Below are 21706 nucleotides of genomic sequence, written 5' to 3'. Positions count from 1 at the left end.
AGCTTTGTCACTCTATAGATGGTTATATTCAGTCAGTCCCTTTATCATTCATTGGTTTTGACTGAATAATGTAGCGGGTAATCCTGCTTGTGTCTGTCTGTCTAGGCATCAGCCATCCGTGCAGTAACTCCTTGGATAGCCTAATAATATTCTCTTCATGTGTCCTGCCCAGGAAAGCTACCTTGTCATAAGCATGGCTTTCATAGAAGTAGAGCGTTTTGGGGTGGAGGAGAAGGGCTGCTGCTCACTATAAAGTACAATCCCACGAATGGTACTGGTCAGACACATCAAAGGCCTGAATGTGGGGCAAATCCATCTCTTATACAACCAGTCTTCTACCTAGAAGTAGAAGAGTTTAGAGTAAACATTAGTGCATTGACTGTAAACAAGAACATACTTAATGATTAATTTCTACCAACCTCAAGGAGGATATTTCAGTCTCCTACAAGTAAGAACCAAGAAAATGTACTAGATATGCTCAAGAATCAGTGAGCATCTCCCAGTTCTTTGGCCCTAGATGTGGAGTAGCCCTAGATTAAACTGATGCTTTGATGTCTTCCTTCTTCACACAATCGGGAATTATCTCCCGACCATAAAGCTATAAAAGTCATTTGATCTGCTGAGTGCTTTTGGTGTTCCAGGTGCCTAGTAACTTTTTGGAATCTTTTTGCTATTGGTCTATAGGCCACTTCAGCATTATCAAAGTTGAATATGATACCTTATACTCTATTTACATGCACCTTTTAACTTGATAGGGAAAGGGATGTACCGTTTTGAAGTTTCACTCTATTTCAGAGACCTTTTTAAGGTACACTTCCTTTTATTCTGGGTGTTATTAATAGTCCTATAATCTGGGTATTTTTATTCCTATTTTATAGGTAAGAAATTCATGTGCAGAAAAGTTAATAATCTTCTCAATGATATATATCTAGAAACTGGCAGAACTAAGATTCAAATTCCTGTCTGTCTGACTCTAGTAACTGTGCAATAACCATCCAAAAACCAACCTGTGAACATTTGAGGAAATTTTGCTCCAGAATCAGCACTGATTTGCAACTCTGCTCTGTCCACTGAGCATTCCATAATAAACTAACACAAAGCTAGACTCAGATCATGTTCCTGCTCCCATCAGCCTCTGTTCCCAAGTATGGGTAAACCCTGGAACATCTTGTTGAAGCAGAAAAAGAAGCTAAGCTTGATTTGGCCCAGAGCAATATGATTGTAAAGGAAGTTTAGTGTGGCTTGCTAGAAGAGTCCGTTTGATGTTGGTTGACAGAATGTCCTTCTGTAGAATTAATTGGAGATTCTTTTTTTGAAGTCCCAAGCAGCCAACAGGTGAAAATGCATTATTCCTGCAAATCTTGGGGAAAAGGCTCACCTGTGGTGAGATAAGGCTTTCCTTATCTTAGATGAATGGGAAGTTTGATTCTTCTGCCAAAACAAATTGGGAGTCTAAATATTAGAACTTATGGAGAAGGGTTATGCCCGTCTGATGTATCTGAAGAAACCTGAAGCTCTTTTGTTCTGTTGTTTCTCCAAGTCCATTTCGCACACCAAAAGACACATGTCATGGGGAGCATGTTAAATGTCAAAGAGACTGTGTCAAGTGGGTAGACATTAATTAACTCTGCCAGATGAAACAGTTGCAGAATGGGAGAAATGAGGAAATGCGTCATCTAAGAAGCTGTATGCAGAAGTGGAAGAGTTGGGAATTCTTTCTCATATACACAAAACTTCTCAATTCTCCTGTGTCTCCTATTCTGTGTAAGTTGTCCTTACTCATAAATTGGATGTGGTTAAAGGCCATAGACATTTTATGGGTTTAAAGTAAGAGCACCAAAACCTATAACTATAAATGTCATTGGCGCACTTATTTCTCCAACAAGTTTGGTATGTTATAAATGTCATCTAAGGCCCATGGCATACCAGTAGGCAGATATCATTTAGGAGCTTCTTTTAGATACTTAAGCCATTTCAATGACAGATAAATATCTTCCAAAGAGTTAGGGTCACAAAAATGAAAAAAATATTTTTATAAGTTGTTGGATTAGGTCATACAGTTTAAGCTTAGTCCATAGCGTTTAAGCCACTCCTGCACACATGCAATTCACAAAGATAGTTTGACTTCAGAGGGCTTTTAGTAATGTATTTTGTTTCATCTAGAAGATGTTCTTTATAACAAACAGGAAACCTCACTAAATATAACCCAAAGTTTAAGCAATGGAAAGGCACATAGATGATGTCGTACATTATAAATATTTTTTGTACTTACTGGTTTATTTCTAAGGAAATTATGAGAATGACATCATAATGATGACTGACTTTTATTAGTGTTTTTGCTCTGAAGCTCTAAAGCTCTAGACCAGTAGTTATAAAGAAAAACAAATTGTCTGGCATTATCCCTTAATACTTTACCTGATGTTTTCTAGTGAAATTAATTCTAGGAAGTAATTCTAGGACCACTATATTATCATCAGTTCTCTTTTACACATTTATCATGAAAACCAGCATGATAGAAAAGCACACAATTTCTTAAACTCGTAATGGGAAATAATTACCTTGTATTTTTGTCTCAACGACTGCTTGGATAAGTCTACAACTCGAAGAACAATTTTAGAGTAATATTTTATAGACCATTACTAGTTGCAATTAGAGAAAGGCTTTTCATAACCATCCAATGTAAATTTTAGCAATATGCTCCTTTGTTCTACTAATACCAAGTGGAAGTTAACTTTCTATTTTTACTGAGGCTTTACTCTAATACCTTTTCTAGATAAATCCTCTTAAATGATTTATATGATAAAATTGAGCCTTAGAAGAGCATGGGGCAAAGATATATGTAATACATGAGATGGAGCTATAGGTCTTATAGTCTTTTATTCATACAGCCAACTATTTGAGTGCCTATTAGGTGTCAGCCACTGGGTTGAGTGTTGGGATACAGTCAAAGAATAATCAGATTTGATTTCCATTCAAGATTTCTTCTTTATGGAGTAGGGAGCCTGGTAAGTACAATCAACACCACATAATAGGCTAGTGATATGGTGTCCTAGCAATATGTAGAAGGTGCTAGGAAGAAAAAGAGAGAGGCATGCTCTGGGATCAGAGTAGACTGCAGAAGAGCTGGAGCTGGGTCTTAAAAGATCTATAAGTTCTTACCCAGCAACTAGATGGGGATGGTCTTCCAAGCAGAAGAAATAACCACCTGCAAAGGCATCAGGATGTGAAAACCTAGGTAGCATTGAGATAGCATGGCAGAAGCTGAGGCTGGAAAAAGAGGTTAGGGCTGTCTTGTAAGGGTCTTGTGTTCCCTGTCTAATCCCTTGAACTTATTTTTTAGGTAATGAGAGTCAGAAAGTTTTGTTTTGTTGTTGTTTTAAGGAAGCAAAGTTAAATGATCAGATGAGCTTTTTACAAACCTGTGAGTAGGAAGTGGGGTAAGGTTCTTCTTATCATCAGACACAGCCAACAGAAACAAAAACCTCTCATAGCCGAAGCAGAAAAATGAGCTGTCCTTTATCCTGTCCGTGGTTTTCTTACCTCCGTTTAGATTTATATCAGGAAATTACTTGATTCAAAGAAAACTTAGCTTGATCTGTGTTTTCAGCAGCTCAACAGCAAAGGATGGATGCCAAAGGCACTCCAGCATCAGTAAGGGCAGTTCTGTCTCGGGCCATTTCCTGCTTCTAGACTACTCTAGGATCATGTGTGGTATTATACAAAAGAATGTTCCTTGTATATTTGAGAGTTCTCCAGACAATCTCACATGTATCTGTGATAGTCTGCTGTTTATCACACAATGAAAAGATTACCCATTTTCCAATAAAAGAAATGACTTCCTTTATCATTTTTACAGTGATAAAATGTGGGTTTCTGGATACTTGGATTTCTAATATTCACATCAACATGGCCTTACATTTTGGCTATAAGTGTAAGAAAAAAATCCTTAAAAGTTTTTATATTATGCATATTAATTTTGATTGGTAATTTCACATTTCCTGATTCCCACTCTGCAGGCTTATAGGTGTAACATAAAAGGCAATATATTTTGTGTCTGGAAATATTTAAGAAAGAGCAGAACAAGGCAGTTTGTGGATATTGCTGATGTTTGTGTCCATAATTTGGCTGATGAACTGCTGCTTCTGGAAATTTGCTTTTTTAACCATATGATGATTCTTAAAGTATCTATGTAGTTTTTGCTAATGTGTTTGTGTTTTCTTTTTTTATATTCACACGTTATGTATAAATACAAACATTAAGTATCTTTATTTATGTAATTAAATAAGTATGTAGATTTAGTTTTCCTATATAAAGATGGCCTTTTAAAATTGGTTCCTTAATTTGATTTCACGTAATTACAAATATACAGTAAAACAAGCAGCTTTACTGCAGATGCCACACATAAGACAACCAAAGGCCATCAGCGATGCCCTTTCCAAGGTCCTCACCCTGAAAGTCACTTTGTCACACATGCCATCAAATGAGAAAAAAATCAAACATTTTACCCAACCGTAGTTTTCCACCTGAAACCATCAAGACAGAAAAGACAGTTTTCCCTATCAAGATGAAAAAAACTATAAGTGCTTAGGAAGAATAATCGAATTATTTCTTTTACAGCTGATCTTATATTGTACATTTTGGTTTGAGGTTATAGCTCTGTTAGAATAATTGATGAATGAATAAATGATTATTCATCCCTGGATATAATCCTAAACTCTCAATCCTTCCTTACATTTAAGGATAGCACTCTGTTGCCTACTGTCGTGTACATGAACTACAAGCTCCATCCCTCACGATGAGGAAGAAAAAAGCTAATTAGTGAGCAGCTAATATGGACCAGTTGAGTGTTAGTAACTTAAAATTTTTATTGTATTTTTCATTAAAAAAGGAAACCTGATGAAGTAGAAGTTATAATTCATTTACAATAGAAAAAAAAAAAAAACCTGAAGTTCAAGTGTGTTAAATTACTACCCCAAAGTCAAACAGCTTGTAAGTCACAAAGCAGGGATTCAAACCCAGCTCTCATATTAAAGACCCACCTTTATTTCACTCTATTCATCCATGACCTCAGATCCCTAAAACTCTTCACGGTCAGAGAGCAGGAATGGAAGAGTGTGTGTACTTTTGTACTCTTTCCTTACATTTCCCTTTTCCCAAAGAATTATACCCAATATTAATGAAGTGTCTCTCTGGGAGATGCTATTCTTTCTTTCCTTGGAATTTTCTTCCCTTTCATTGTCTGGCTCTTGAAGTCTCAACTTGAATGCATGTCTTCAGAGAGGCCTTCCCTGACTCCCCTAGTCTAAATTGGATTCCCCCTGATATGCATTCCAATAACACCCTATTCTTTTCTTTTTGGTCCTCTCCAACATTTAATTATGCATTTGTTTGTAGGCTTACTTGTCTAAAGACTCTTCCCCCAACTAGAATGCAATAGCTGGCCGTGGCATATAGTAACATTGGATGACTTTTGATGAACATCATCTTGTGTCAGGGCCCACTCTACACTCTTTCAATTAACTACCTCCCAACAACTTTTGAGATAGCAAATGTCCCTGTTCTGAAGGTGAGTCAACTGAGTAACTTTCTCATGTAAAAAGCTAACAAGTGGAAGAGGCAAGTTGCAGACATAGGCTGTCTAAACCCCTGGGCCCATCCTCGACACCAACGAATAGGAATGTGATGCCTAATGACCCGGGAGCAACTGGCTCACCATATTTGCCCCCCGATGATTGAGTGGAGTGCTGGAATCTGAGAGCAAAGCTGTGCAGTGAGTGAGGATAAATGGTAACCACGCTATGGATGATGGGGGGGGGCGCTGGCGGTTGGGAAAGTGGAACCTTTATAAACACTTCATTTGCCCCATGTTTGAGAACCAGGAACTAGTCTCTGCATGGTGATTCTGTGAATGAAAACGGGGCAATTAGTGTGTCATCGGTTTTGTCCACATTGCTACAAATGTTGAATTATAAACATATTAGAAAACTCTGCTCTTTTTCCTGTTTGGCTCTTCCCTCAGTTCACTAAGAACACTAATTCAGGGAATTTGAATATCAGAAGTTTCCTCAAATTTTGCCTTTTGGTCCAAAATTATATTATCCCTAAATATGTAAAGCAAATTTTCCATTATATTAAGAATTATAGGGAACAGAGCTTCTTTTGCACTGAAAATGGTCCTACTGGTGAAACTTCCCTGGGAAAGGTGAACAGCTAGACACTGTCCTCCTTAGAATAAATCTTCATGTATTTGAAGCAAGTTATGTGCACTCAGATTTTTTTCTTTTGTGAACTTAAGGAATACCGGCCCTCCCTTTAGTCTTTCTTCATAAATCCTATTCTGATTTTATAATTACTTTCATATCTTTAATCTGGGCTTCAGATTTTTCAGATATCTGTAATATATAGTTCCCACACTTAATGCCATATAGTGTCATGTTTTCCTGATTATAGAAAACATGGAACGGCAAAAATTTATATTTTAAATAGTTACCTAATTTAATATTCAAGATGCATTTTTCCAGAAATATATATTAATTACTTTTATTCAGAATTACTATAAATATGTAATATATCAAGTTTCAAAAAGAGTTGCTTAATTTGGATATCTGAGGCATAGCAAGTGTTTGTTTACTAAATGTTGATTTGTAACTAATGATATTTCGGAGTAAGAATGATTTTTTAATGTAAAAATGAAGGTTTGGAGTGATCGTTTTTTAATGTTGCTCTGTTGCTAGAATTTGATCATTTTGTAAAATAGTGATGAATGAAAATATCAGATTCAAAGAATTTCATTTTACTATTTTGGTAAATTGCAAGTTTAATTGACATCTAAATCATGTAAATGCAAACTCTACTCAGAAAGTAATTTCAAAAGTACCATAATTTTTATATGACCTTGAAGTTGAAGCAATCTATTGCATAACTTTTCAAGAGAAGTCACATAGAGGAAACCTCATATTTTCTTAAATTTATTAGTGCTCCTTGGTGGTCTAAACTCTTGGGGGTTTTTTCAAGGTTTCTTTTCAAAGCAATAATCTTACTTAATTGTTTAATGTTTGTTCTCATATAAGTCAATTTGAGTTCTTTCGAGTAACAATAGGAAATATATAATGGCAAAGAGCAGTGAAACATGACTAGGAAACTCAAGTATCCTAGTGTTGTATTTCTATATAATGATGTGAAGATAATGCTTTTAGCTGCATGACCATCATATTAGCCACACGTCATAAAAAACAAACTTTATAAAAGCAAGAGGTCAAATTCATTTAAAACAATTTTGTACCCTTAGCTAGAGTGACGCATTAATCCTTAATATTGTGATTTTTTTTCTTTCATTGAAAGGACCCTGAATCTTCCATTTTCTGACAGGAGACAAAAGATTTTTCAGACTACAAAGGTATAAATCAGATGAAAATATCAAGGAAACATGCTTTATAGCCTTGGGTTTAATGTTTAAAATAAAATGGTCAGACTTTATGCCACAAAGATTTTAGCTTTAAAGGTGGTAAATGAAATCATATGAGTCCATTTTATTTCTTTAGCTTTCAATATGAAAATTTAATATTTCTAATAATTTCATTAAAATTTTTACTCTTTTTCTTATTTTTTCTTATAAAAGTTAGTAATCCTTACTTCTGTTAGACCTTTATTAATAAACTATGAAAAGTCTTCCCTGGTGGCGCAGTGGTTGAGAGTCCGCCTGCCGATGCAGGGGACACGGGTTTGTGCCCCAGTCCGGGAAGATCCCACATGCCGTGGAGCGGCTGGGCCCGTGAGCCATGGCCGCTGAGCCTGTGCGTCCAGAGCCTGTGCTCCACAACGGGAGAGGCCACAACAGTGAGAGGCCCACATACCGCAAAAAAAAAATAATAATAAAATAAAAATAATAAACTATGAAAAATTATTTTTCTTTATGACAGACCAAGTCATTCTAAGAAAGATACTTCCAAGCTTTGAGACAATAGAACGACACTTCTTCTTACCCATTAAGTAAAATACAGTTTTGGGGTTTGAAGGAGTTAAGGTATTTTCTAAATCGCCTTCCTTGTTCCAGAGGAATTAGTTGCTTTTCTAACAAGGCTTGCCCAATATTTGTCAACTTAATAATTTTTAAAAATATTTACACTTTAAGAATAATTCTAAGAAGGAATCCTTGAGGGAGTGAGATAAGTAAAAATTGAAACTCCCCAAACATAAACAAATATTTCCTTTATTTGTAGCATAATCGAATCTTTGGGGATATGTATATTTTTAATATTTTTATGTGTATATTTTTTAATGGATGTACATACTCTCACATACTGTTTGAAGTTTTAGATGCTTAGGTCATAACTGGATATTCAAATTTGCGTCTAAATTCAGTGTCTTTTATCTGTAATATTGCTCTGAGGTAATTTTCCCAGCTGTTTGCCAATATCAAGAATGCATATTTTTCTATCATAAATCTTGGAAGTGCATTTTTACTTAGAGTTTGTTTTTAGAGGGGAGAAAATATTGTGACTTGCCATCTGTATTATTAGAGAACAAATATTGGGGTTAATTTGTTTCTCCCATTCCTTTTGCTTGTTTACTAAAGAAATCACTTTATTTTTAACTTCAGAGTATACAAACACTATATATATTTTTAACTGAAAAAAAAAGTAAGATTCCTACAGTAGCCAAATATGTATGTTTCAATGCTAGGCTAAAAATTCAGATTACCTCGAGTCTTGCAAATCATTCATTAATAAGCCACTGGTAACACATACCATCTAAATCTTCTGAAGAGATATAGACAGATCTTTATCAAAACTATGTGGTAAGCCTGGTGCTAAATATAAGTATAACTGTGCCTTTCCATGCCTGCAATTTTCTGAAGTCCAAAAGTTCTTCAGATGGTAGCCGGCAAGATAATACCCCTCTACATAATTTAAATGCATTCCTCATCTGATTCAAATGTAGGGCTACACATTCTCTACTTCAAAATCACATTCCCTTCCAATATCTGACTGTTTTATGGATCAATTGAGTTTGAGGATGGCTCTTACCTCTCTGTCCATTGTAATAGCTGTATCTTCCATTCAAATTGCACATTGGAATTTTGCATTTATTGTCTTCTTCGATTATCTGAGCAACTTTATGAGAAGGAGGAGAGATTTTTACCAAGGAGTTTTCCTTTGCCTTTCTTGCCCCTGAAATAACCAAGTAAACTCCTTGAAAGGATTGTTGAGCGTTCTACTCTATTTTTTGGTGGTATGCTAGTTTTTACGTATAGTTTCATCTACAATCCAGTAAAAAAAAAAAGTACCTCCTCCTTCATCTTAAATTAATGATTTATTTAATATTTTGAACCCCGTTTCAATTCACAAAAAGATTTGAGTGCTTCGCATTGAAAGGAATAGGTTTGATAAAATTGTAAAGCAGGAGATAAAAGATAACAGCACAATACTAGTGGGGAAAAGAATAAAAGAGCCTTGAAGGAGAACAGAAATGTCCTACAGTGGTGGTCCAGGGTTTACCAGAGCTAATTGTGCTCACCTCTTCACACACCAGAGTCAGACATCAAGTTGCCAGTTTGAAATTGGCCATGGCAAGAGTATTTACACCATGGAAATGTACATAAGTCAGGATATTTTCCCCAGATAGTCGGTTTATCAGCACATTGCCTTAAGCCTAAATGAACCTTTGTGTTAAAATAACTGATATATAAGCTTCATTTTATTCTCCTGCACAGCTTTGTAAACTTAAGTAAGACTGTTTCAGTACTGCCTCTGTCCGTGAACAATGGGTGCTGATGAGGGAATACGATCTATTTTGCACTTGTTCATATTTTCATTTAGGAAATATTTGGTGAGGTGGTAGAACATAACAGTTTACATTATTTCTCCTCCAATCAGATAATCTCTGCTTTGCCTCTCTAGCTGCACATTTGGAGCAAGTTACTCAAATCCTCATGTCTCTGTGTCCCTATCCAGAAAATAAAGATAATAATAAAATAGTATTAAACTCTAGAGTTGTTATAAAGTTTAAACAAGATAATGCTTGCAAATTACTTAGCGTGGTTTCTGGCACATAGTACGAGCTCAATACGTGTTACCTTTTATGACAAGGCTTCCACTGTAAGACACTTTGTCTTACTTTGTAAGACACTAGAAATACCAAGAGGAAGTCCCTGCCTTTAAGAAGCTTACAGTCTAGTGGAGAATTGGTCTAGTTCCTAATTTACATATCTGACATTTTGCTGTGACTAATAATGTAGCTGCCCAATATTTTACTCATTTATAATTCAGTCTAAAAATGTGTGTTTTTAAATTTATTTATTTATTTATTTATTTGAAGTGTAGTTGATTTACAATATAGTGTTAACTTAAGGTATACAGCAAAGTGATTCAGTTATATACATATAATTTTTATATCTCTCTATATAATATTTTTCAGAGTATTTTCCATTTTAGTTTATTACAAGATATTTGAATACCCTGTTTTATACAGGAAATATGTACTTTTAAAAATCTAAGGTCCAGCAAGTATTAAACCTGTAGGATGCAATAGAAGAGTTTAAGGTAGCTGCAGTCTTTTTAAATTATCATTTTAATTCATTTTTAATTCCATGAATATTCTTGTAGTTTTTGTCAAACTTTTGTTAATTTGTTTTCAGATACCCTAAACATACAGCATAAGAGCTTTGCTTTCTTTAAGTGTTGCCAACGTCTCTATACATTTCCTTCCTCAGAAAAGTGCTTAGTGCTAGGATTTTGTTTTTGTTTTGAATTTTATTTATTGTTTTATACAGTAGGTTCTTATTAGTTATCCATTTTATGCAAATTAGTGTATCTATGTCAATCCCAATCTCCCAATTCATCCCACCACCACCACCCCCCAACCCCACTTTCCCCCCTTGGTGTCCATACGTTTGTTCTCTACATCTGTGTCTCTATTTCTGCCTTGCAAACTGGTTTAGGATTTTGTTTTTAAGAAGAGTTTATTATACTTTTTGTAGCTTTAGTATTTTGTAATCATTTCAAATAGATGTTCCACACTGTTTAGTTTTATTGAAACATTGTTTTCTTTTAGAGAAGATGTTTTGGAGAACTGAACTTTGGAACATGACAGATATTATTAACACTTGACATATATTGAGCCAGATAGTCCTTAGTTCTCAAGCCATTCCCTGATACCATATTGGATTCATTGGACAGCATATATTAAAGGTTCTACAGCAGCTATCTGCTGCCTGGAACAATGTAAAAGGAGGGACAAGTCGATACATTCTCTAATGTGCCCTCCTGTATCAAATATCACAGTTCAAATGGTAAAAAGCCTAGGGAAAAATAGAAACATGAATGTTGATTCAATTTGACAAATATAAAGTTTGTATAAAATAAAGCATGTACACCCATACATAAATTATTGTGACCATAACAGTTTTTACATATGTAACTGAATGTGTATATAGCTTTTTCCCCATAGGCATGAGATGTCAAAAGAATATTAGTACCTGGAATAAGAAGCAGCTGGGAAGCTGTAAATTCTAGAAGATAACCGCTTCTAGTATCTTCCCTCTGTGTAGGTCATAACTTAAACCCTATGTGACTGATTTATTTTGTTTATGCTTGAAAAGAGTGGGGAAGAGAATTGTTGAAGAGGGTACTGTGACTTTGAGATAGCCGGTCTCCATCTAGGATGTCTTTTATCCTCTCATTTGTACTTTTCTAGTCTGTTTTTGCATTTGCTACCTTCAGAAGATAAATTGTACAATCCCAAATGTAGATTTAACATGGACCAATTGCTGCATATCAGAAGTTATACACCCCATAAAACACTTCCTAAAAGCTCTGAATTGCTGGGTATCTCCTAGCAGCTCTCCAAATTCATTTGAAGCAGGACAGACCTCTTTGTCAGGTGGGTATGGTCGAGGTAAGCATGGGTCCTGCCAGCATTTGAAAATTATAAATACTTTCCTAAAGAACTAGAACAGTGGATAAATACAATTAAGCAGAGAAGAGGCCTTAAAGAGACAAGACAATGCCATGAAGAGCGTTCAGTTATCAGGAAACCAAAAGAGTAATTAGAATAAGTTACAGACTTACTTAAAAGAAAAGTCAAATGTGGAAAAATAGAGGAAATGTTAAAGAAAAGGGGAGAATTAGTACTATGAGTGATAGATCCTCAGTATATTGTGGCTGGTTTCATGCTCAGAGAACAGTGAAGGTAAGAAAAGCCAAAAGAGTGAGTAATAAAATGGCACAAGATATTTTATAAAAATGTTCATTTCCAAAGTAAAATTTGAATGGCAGGAAGACTACCAAATTATTCCAAGTCTAACTTCAACTTCTTCAATAGAGTTGACCATGACCTCCTTCTCCCTAGAAAGGAGGATGGGCTAAAGAACCTCTTGGATTTTTTCTGGAGTGTTTTATGACACCAAATGACAGAGGTGTTTTGTTTTGTTTTCCTCACATCAACCAATTCTCCAGTACCAACTGGGTGTCCAACCACTCAGTTCAATTCTGACACTATCTGGAGTTAGCCCAGACTCCACAGATTATGGGCTCAGTCCTACAAGACTGTCTTCCTTACAGGTACCAGCTACAAATGGGGTGCCCACGCTACCCACATTTCTGCTTCCCACAAGCTCCCCGTCAGGCTCAATAACTCATAGAAAGACTCACAGAACTCAGCAAACTGCTTTACTTACTATTACAGGTTTGTTATAAAAGCTATAACTCTGGAGCAGTTGGATGGAAGAGATGCACAGGGCAAGGTATGGGAGTTAGGGGGACATGGAGCTTCCATGCCCTCTCTGGGCACCTCCAGCACTTCCACGCCCTCCAGCACCTCAATGTGTTGACCAACTTGGGAGCTCTCCAGACTCCATTGTTTAAGGTTTTATGGAGGCTTCTTAGGCAGCTATGATTGATGAAATCATGGCCATTGATGATTGAATTCAACCTCCCGTCCGTCACCCCTCCCTGGAGGTTGGTGGGTAGGACTGAAAGCTCCAATCCTTCAATCACATTTTTTGGTTCCTCTGGCTACCAGCCCCCATTTTGAAGCTATCTGGGGGCCCACCAAGAGTCCCTTCATTAGCATAAACTCAGGTAAGGTTGACAGGGCTCATTATGAAGTACAAAAGACACTCCTTTCACTCAGGAAATTCCAATGGTTTTAGGAGCTCTGTGCCAAGATCCAGGGTCAAAGACCAAGTACATTTTTTGGTATAGCACAGACCACATCATGCAGTCCCTCCCATAAACTAAGTCAGGGGCCTCAGGGGATTGACAACTTTCTGAGACCAAATTAGACTTTTGGAACTATTGAAAAGCAATGCTTCTCATCTTTTCCAGGAGTTGTTGGAAAAATGAATCCCCTACAGTGTGTTCCAAAACTTATGAACAAAGCAAAATAACACAGTTTTAGTGAGTTTAAAATCCTCCATTGCATGGAAATGGTTTGGCCACATTGAATTTTACCTTCTTTGCATCCTGTGATTAACACAGGAGTTTTGCTCTTGACGGAATTCATCTATACCCACCTGTTAACAGATGGTCTCTGCCTTCTCCTCCTCCATTCTGAAAAGTGCTTTCATTTCACTCTGAAGGGTGTTGGTTGTTCTTGCAATACTCACAGCTGAGGGAGAGCACTTGCTGTGAAAGCGCTCTCCTTAGGTATCTCTCTCTGTGAATGTACAGGTGAATTTCACCAGCCTCCTGTTTCAGGGTGCTCACAGCAGGGCATGGCCAAGATGGCTCAAGTCATCAATGCTTTGGATCCTTTAAAAAAATAGATTAAAATAGCCATGTGGTAGGCAGGAAATGCCCCTCCCCCAAAGACGTCCTCATCCTAATCTCCAGAACCTGTGAATATGTTACTTTACATGGCAAAGGGGAATTGAGGTTGCACTGGAATTAAGATTATACTGAATTATCTGGGTGGGTTCAAAGTCATCACAAATTCTTAAAAGTGGAAGGGGGAGCAGAGGTCAAAGTGATGAGGTATGAGAAGGATTCATCCTGCTGTTATTGGCTTTGAAGATAGAGGGAGGAAGACATCAACCAAGGAGTGCCAGATGGCTTCTAGAAGCTGGAAGGGACAGGAAATGGATTCTCCCCTAGAGCCTCCAGATAGAAACACAGCCCTGCAAACACATTTATTTCAGCCCAGTAAGACCCATGTTTGATTCTAACTTACAAATTTTAAAATAATATATTTGGATCGTTTCGAGCCACTAAGTTCATGGTGATTTTTATAGCAGCAAGGGAAAACCAATACACCTGCTATTCTAGCTGAGCTAATAATTCTCAAACAAACCTATTTGTCATTTCTAAACAGCAAAAGATTCCAGTCTAAGAAGCAGAGGTTTGCATGAGGAGGGGCCCACATTGGTCTCCAAGTCCCCTTGTTCCTTTCCTGAGAGTGTGCCAGTGAAACATAGATGTGTAAATGACAATTAATAAATGACAATTAATAATTTATCTGTTATAAAACCAAGATTTTTTTTCTTTTTCTTACCAAGTTTTAGAGTGGAGAAACCTCAGTGATACTATGTCAGAAGTTACCCAGAGTAGGTATTTACTATCCTTAATACTTGTGTTTGGGCCATACATATTTCTAATAGTGTAGCACTGTTTAAATACCCTCACCCAAAATCAGCATCATAAAGAAGTTATGGGAGGAATGAAACAACTGAAACTCACTTTGTTATCTGCTTCCATGGGTAAGTTCCTGGAAGGCAGGAATTGGTTCTCACTGATTGTCTTATCCCTGGTGCCAAGTACAATGCCTAACACCTAGTAGGTATTCAATAAATATTTGTCAAATGGGCTTCCCTGGTGGCGCAGTGGTTGAGAGCCCGCCTGCTGATGCAGGGGACACAGGTTCGTGTCCCGGTCCGGGAAGATCCCACATGCCACGGAGCGGCTGGGCCCGTGAGCCATGGCCACTGAGCCTGCACGTCCGGAGCCTGTGCTCCACAACGGGAGAGGCCACAACAGTGAGAGGCCCGCATACCGCAAAAAAAAAAAAAAAATATATATATATATATATATATATATATATATGTGTGTGTGTGTATATATATATATTTGTCGAATGAATGTTAAATACACAATTGTTTTGACAAGGGGGTAACAAGGAATATCTTTAATTTAGCAGTGCATTATTTACTTTAATCTATGTTTCCTTGCTTTCTCTATACCATAAGGCTGTTGTATAGATCACTGAACTTGAAGCCAGTCACTTGCCAAAGGGTAACCTAGCAAACTATGGAAAAATGAGAAATGATGCTCCCAGCTCAGTGCTGCCCAGTCCTGTCTCCTAGAATACACAAGTCAATTGCCAAATATGAAATATGAAGGCACAGGAATGAAAATGTATATATATTAAGGCAAATTTTAAAGAAGTTGGAAGTCAGAAAAAAATTAACTTTAACCACATTGAAAGTATGAACACACCGGAGTGTTTTCTTTAAAATATCATAATGAAAGGCCATGCCCCACAATTTCTCTTAAAAAAGAAAAACATACTTCTTGTTAGAACCACCTTATGATTCTCTGTGTTTTTCAATAGATGCTTCATTTTCTTCAAAGAGGAATATTCGTAGTCAATTGGTTAGAACTTCCATGTGTTCACCAGGGAAGAGTTTATCTCAAAACTATAGGACTAGATCTGATCTTGTACTTACGTGAAAGTCATCAATACTCTTTGTTTTGGGTTTTTGTCTCTTTTCTGCTGACCCTGTGAAATTGTTCCTGAGAGCTGAATGAGAATTAGAACGGCAGTTAACTACTTATCAGAAGTCTCTAAGGAGGGTTTTATGATTTACTCTGAAACATGGGTTAATCTCAAGGTTCCAAAGTGTATAGGGACATTATTTTCAAATCATTCAGCTACCTGATTTTGAGGAGTCATTGGTGCTTGGTGAGGGGCTGTCCAGAAGTTGATGTGGTATTGAGAGGACTGAGCATGGGGAAGACAGGGGCTCATGGTAGCCTACGATGATGCTTGGTTGAGGCTTCAGTCAGTGAGCTTGAAAAAAAAAAGAAAAAAAGCATTACGCAAACAGAGGAAACCCTAAAGTATTGCTTGTAAATTACTTGTTGCCCATTTGGTTCAGGCAGTGAAATACGCTCCCAGAAGCACGATGTGCACACAAAGCTATCGGTATTAGTAATGAAGTACAAAGTATAATGTGAATATTTGGACACATTGCTGCTTCTCACATGACTAAAGACAACACTTTGGACATTGGGTTAACAGTTTTCAAAAGTATGATGTCAGAAGTCAGTGTCTTTTTGAAAGGTGTGGCTCCCCACACCGCGGATCTTCCATTTGCCATTCTACAAATGTGTCTGTCTCCTTTTTAAGACAGGTTGGCTGAACGAATTAAATTCACTAGAGGTTCATTCTCCCCAAATGCTCAGCAGAAACAATTCAGTAATTTGACATTTCTGGAAGGAGGGCATGGTTTCAAATCCATAAAGCTACACATAATGAGGGGAAAGGATGGGAAGGAATAAGAAGACAGTCTAACATTGACACAAGGGCTTTCTGCTGAGCCTGGGAGAGCTGGGCTGCTGGTCCAATCCTGACTCCAGGGGCAACACTCAGGCTGTCAGGCGGCAATGTGCCAGTGAAGACTATGGTTGAAGCAACCACAGAGGGTCTGGAAGCCTCAAATCTAGTAGTGGTTCTGGCATTATGGCCTCTGACCCTGGTCCAAAGTTAAACCTTCTTTGGAAAAAAAAAGAAAAAAAGCTTTACCCAAACGGAGGAAACTCTAAAGTATTGCTTGTAAATTACTTGTTGCCCATTTGGTTCAGGCAGTGATGTATACTCCCAGAAGCATGATGTGTACACAAAACTATCGGTATTAGTAACAAAGTACAAAGTATAATGTGAATATTTGGACACATTGCTGCTTCTCACATGACTAAGGAAAACATTTTGGACATACTTCTCCATCTTTATGATTTGTCAGTAACATACTTTAAATGGACAGCATAACTCTGCAGGCTAATTCAAGCTAAATCTCCTGACAGCAGTCATATATCCTTCCTTCCCAATCTCTGAGCATTTAAGAGTTGTGTTATACGAGATAATTTTAAAAGCTAGTTTCGAGAGACACTCTAGGATATTTACATAGAATGTTAAATTTTTTCATCAATATAGCTATGAAAGTGAGTATTTCTCTGAAATGATTTGAGTCATGAGTCATGTTTCTAAACCACCCAGAACACTACTTCGCACCTGGAAGTTGACTTTAAAAAAATGAAATCACATGTAATGATTACACAAATGTAAATCCTATAACCTGAAAAATTCAGGACATTTTAAAATGACTTTTTTGATTTATATTCTTGTCATTCAGTTGTCTCATTCTGTTGCCATATTTGGCCCTTTAATAAAAGTCAGTGATGCCCCTCTAAATTCATTCGTGTGATAGGTGAATCTTTAATGTAAACGAATGTCTTCTATCACTTGTGGATTTATTTCAATCTCTTTTCCCATCTGTCTCTCTACAGTGCATGAATTCTATGTTCCTAATTCCCAAAAAGCAACTAGCACAGTTTTAAACTATGTTGCTAGCCAGCTCAAGTTGTCTTTCAGATGATTTGATTAAAAACTACAAAAGAACTACTTTCAACAAAACCTTCTTATAGTGGAACGCAAACATTTGTGAAGTGGGTTTGCAGTACTTACCCTGCATTCACAGCTTTAGAGGGAAATATATGCAGAGAGGAATTAATCACAAACTAAATCCCCCCTAGGCCTCCTTATACATCTATCAAGGAGGTTTACATGTGCAGTGGCTTTTCTACAATCGAATCTTAGTTACACATCCCTGTTTTCAATATCTCATAAGAAAGGCAAGAGATGTTTATTTGCTGAAGATATAAGAAGAAAAACAGCAATGTTGAGTCAGTATTAAAATCATCATAACAAGATAACCCAAAACACCAAGGCTCATTCATAAATACTAGTCATAAAGACTTACCCTTCTGCGAGCTTGTTATTGTGCTTAAAATTAATCATATCGTGATATGCAAATGAAGAGGCTGCCTTTTTTTGACATTTGAATAATAATTTGGTAGGCCTGGGATATTTGCATCCACTTTATTATTTACACAGTCTTAAAGTTTGGATGTTTTCCACTTTGGATGGCATACCTCTGAAAGCAGTTTTTCTCTAATCTGGGAAATAAAACAAACGGTGTTTATTAAAAGTGAACTTTTATGCCTAAAGCTTTAAATTCACAAATCCTTGGAGCACACAAACTACAAACAGTTCTGTGCTTTGTTAGTAACACATGCTATCCTGGGGGACAGAGGCAGAGAGCGCTTCCATGATTGAGCACAGCCTTGTGAAGAAATGGCAGCATTAGAGACTTTTTTCCCTCTAACACTTCTAAGGAGTAACTTACAGCTTTTTGCCATAAGAATGTTGTGCTGTTGAATGAAACAGCGTGTATAAGGTGATGTCCTAACGGCATTCGCAACATTCAATTTCTGCCACGTTTTTTGCCGTTGTGCATAACTCAGCAGAGTACAGAGGAAGTGCTCCCTGGCTCACCAGAATCTGAACTTGAAGTCTCTGATCTAGATAATTTTAGATACTTTGATTTCATTATAGAAATTCCTAGACTACTTGTGGGATAAAACAAATGCTAAGACCATATTGAGTTTCATCGAGCTGAATTAGCAGAAAATAAAGATAAAATGCCTTTCTATTTAAGCACACGATGATGTTTTAATTGTTACAGCATTTGGCATGCCTAATGTATACAATTCTTGACATTCATACAATAACAAAAGAAGGTTGTTTGGGATTTTTCTTTTATTTCCTAGTGTCTCCTTTCCTCTCTAGGATTTCTCCCACCCCCATCCCAGCCCTGGCTTTTAGCTCTCCTTTCATTTCTCCATTTTTCTATAAGGAAAAAAACTCTAGGCAGCAAAGGGATATATGTAAAAATACCTCATTTCGATGTAGAGAGGCCAAGGCTGCTTATTACCTAGCTATGATGAACAGACCACCACGGTTGTGACAACTGATGTAGATGCCTCCAGGGTAAAACAAAGGTTTACATATTACACAAGCAATTTAACTGTTTTCTAAACAGATTGCCAAGACAGTGGGAGTTGGCAGCCCACACTGTGTTTTAGGTTTTGGAGACTTGGATTAGAAGTCACTGCTGATTATGAACCTTTTTATTTGTCTTCTGTGAACTACAAGCAACCTAGTAACCCAGCAAAGAATTCTTCACAGCACTTAAACTTGTCTTCCTAGCTTCCCCAGATTACATACACAAATCACTTGACAAAAGTGGTGTAAGGGTCCTGCGTATAGATAACCACACAAGACAATTGTCTTGTTCTAACCCTTAAAGAGTTCCGCAAAGTGAAATGTTTTATAATCCTTTTTGTGCAGTAAGCAAGGAAGAAAAGAAAAGAGTTTGGGCAAAGATTATCCAGGAGAAAGAAAGAGACTCTTTTGGGGGTTCCAGTTGAAACACAATAAAGAACATAATTAACTTCACAATTCTTTGTGTTTTTCATTTGACTGCAGGGAGGAGATGAAAGAGGACTGCTAAGCCTTGCATTCCATCCCAATTACAAGAAAAATGGAAAGCTCTATGTGTCTTATACCACCAACCAAGAACGGTGGGCTATGGGGCCTCATGACCATATTCTCAGAGTTGTGGAATACACAGTATCCAGGTACCACTAAAAGACATTTAATCTTATTTTCTCATTATCTCTTTATAATTTTTTGTTTAGAAGTTACAAATAATTAACCATCAGGTGGCAATCATTAAACCCCAATCTCCATCTGGCTTAAAATCCTGTGTGTGTCTTTAAGGAAAATTGCAAAAAATGGTAGCTTTGGCACTTTTCCACAATTCTCTTTCAACTTAAATGCCACTTCGGAAGCCTAGAGACTAACGTCATTTTTCAGTAATTTTTATTGGCTACAGTTTCAGTATGTTTGCTTATTTACATGCCACGTGTTTGCTTCCCCCTTTGTGCCCTATTTACTTTCTGTGGGTTCACCTTACATCTTTCCCAATCATGGTTTGTTTCCTCCCCACCACCTAGAAAAAATCCCCATCAAGTGGATTTGAGAACAGCCAGAGTATTTCTTGAAGTCGCAGAACTCCACAGAAAGCATCTGGGAGGACAGCTGCTCTTCGGTCCTGACAGCTTTCTGTACATCATCCTCGGTGATGGGATGATCACTCTGGATGATATGGAAGAAATGGATGGGTTAAGGTAAAAAAATAAAACAAAGAAACAGATGCCCCTGATGGTAAAATGTTTTCAGTGAGTTATATCACTTATGTCTTTGAATTATATCACCTCGGTTAAATATTCAAATTTTATTATCAGCATCTGCATTTAAAACATGGAGAGGGGGCTTCCCTGGTGGCACAGTGGTTGAGAGTCCACCTGCCGATGCAGGGGACACGGGTTCGTGCCCCGGGAAAATCCCACATGCCACGGAGCGGCTGGGCTCGTGAGCCATGGCCGCTGAGCCTGCGCGTCCAGAGCCTGTGCTCCGCAACGGGAGAGGCCACAACAGTGAGAGGCCTGCGTAACACATAAAAAAAAAAAAAAAAAAAAAAAAAAAAGAAGAGGAATTCAAATAAATATGCTGTTATAATATTTTTGAAAGTCGCTCTACTGAGATGTCCTGAAACGAGATCCTGCTGTGGGGTTTGTGCAATAGTTGCCCTGCACATCCCTGCTGCCTTCGACACTCTACCTAATGGACCAACATTGTCCAGCGGAGCTTCCTGGGGGAAGTTAAATATGTGGTTTGGCAAAAAAAAAAAAAAAAAAAAATCATTTTAGAGGACGGATGCCAAAAGCAGCGCGCCACCAATGCTGCAGGCTTCAGCCACCGTCGAGCTGTTCCGGTGCTGCCACGTGTCTGAAGGCAAACTGCCCCTGGTTTCATTTCCCACGATATGGAATTTGGAACTTTAATAATTTTGTGTCAAATGGGGGGCGGGGGGTGGTTTTGTAGCCGTAGGGCAACTTCCCAGCACTGAGTGCAGACGCAATACGTAACAAAAACGGAAAGCACTTACGTTGTCCTCCGATTCCTCAGCGACTTCACAGGTTCCGTGCTCCGTCTGGACGTGGATACTGCCATGTGCCACGTGCCTTATTCCATACCCAAGAGCAACCCGCACTTCAACAGCACCAACCAGCCCCCGGAGGTGTTTGCCCACGGCCTCCACGATCCAGGCAGGTGAGAACACAAGCCCGTCCTCTCTCCTGCCCTACAGCAGGGCCGGGATTCACAAAGTGGGGAAAGAAAGAGGGTTTCCGGGCGCGGAGCACCCAAGAGTGGTATCCAAGGTTATGCCTCTAAAATTACACCGGTTCATTATCTTACCCAGTATTTTGCCCTCTTTCTTCTATTAATGTGTGAAGCAGATGGAGAAGGCAGATTAGACAAGGCAGAGGACAACTTCACAGAGAAATATCGCCTTAACATTTTGGAGAGTTATTATTGGATAAACACTGGTGGACAGGTGTCATGATGAAGACTTTAATCTGAGCAATTCAGACAATATTATTCAGATGATAAACTTGGTCTCCTTAAACCGCTCTAAATGTTAATTTCCTTATAAATACATTAAATGAGGATGGTAATAGCCACCTTGCAAGGATGCTGTAATGATTAAATACAGATCTATACGTGAAGAATCCAATAGAGTATC

At 37.7% G+C, this 21706-nt stretch overlaps 1 protein-coding gene across 3 annotated transcripts in view; it reads left to right on the top strand.

Moving 5' to 3' along the window:
- Positions 1-21706, top strand: part of HHIP (hedgehog interacting protein) — a 96383-nt gene that overhangs the window by 38654 nt on the left and 36023 nt on the right. For all 3 annotated transcript variants that reach the window (XM_082611630.1, XM_082611629.1, XM_082611628.1), the window contains exons 5-7: positions 19543-19694; positions 20073-20246; positions 21088-21231. In XM_082611630.1, the coding sequence (XP_082467756.1) occupies positions 19543-19694; positions 20073-20246; positions 21088-21231 (470 nt within the window). The remainder of the gene's footprint in view (positions 1-19542; positions 19695-20072; positions 20247-21087; positions 21232-21706) is intronic.

This window comes from Mesoplodon mirus (assembly GCF_964341445.2).
Source record: "Mesoplodon mirus genome assembly, chromosome: 2".
NCBI lineage: Eukaryota > Metazoa > Chordata > Mammalia > Artiodactyla > Ziphiidae > Mesoplodon > Mesoplodon mirus.
The sequence above is the reverse complement of the archived record's forward strand: the minus strand, read 5'-3'. Positions and strand labels throughout refer to the sequence as shown.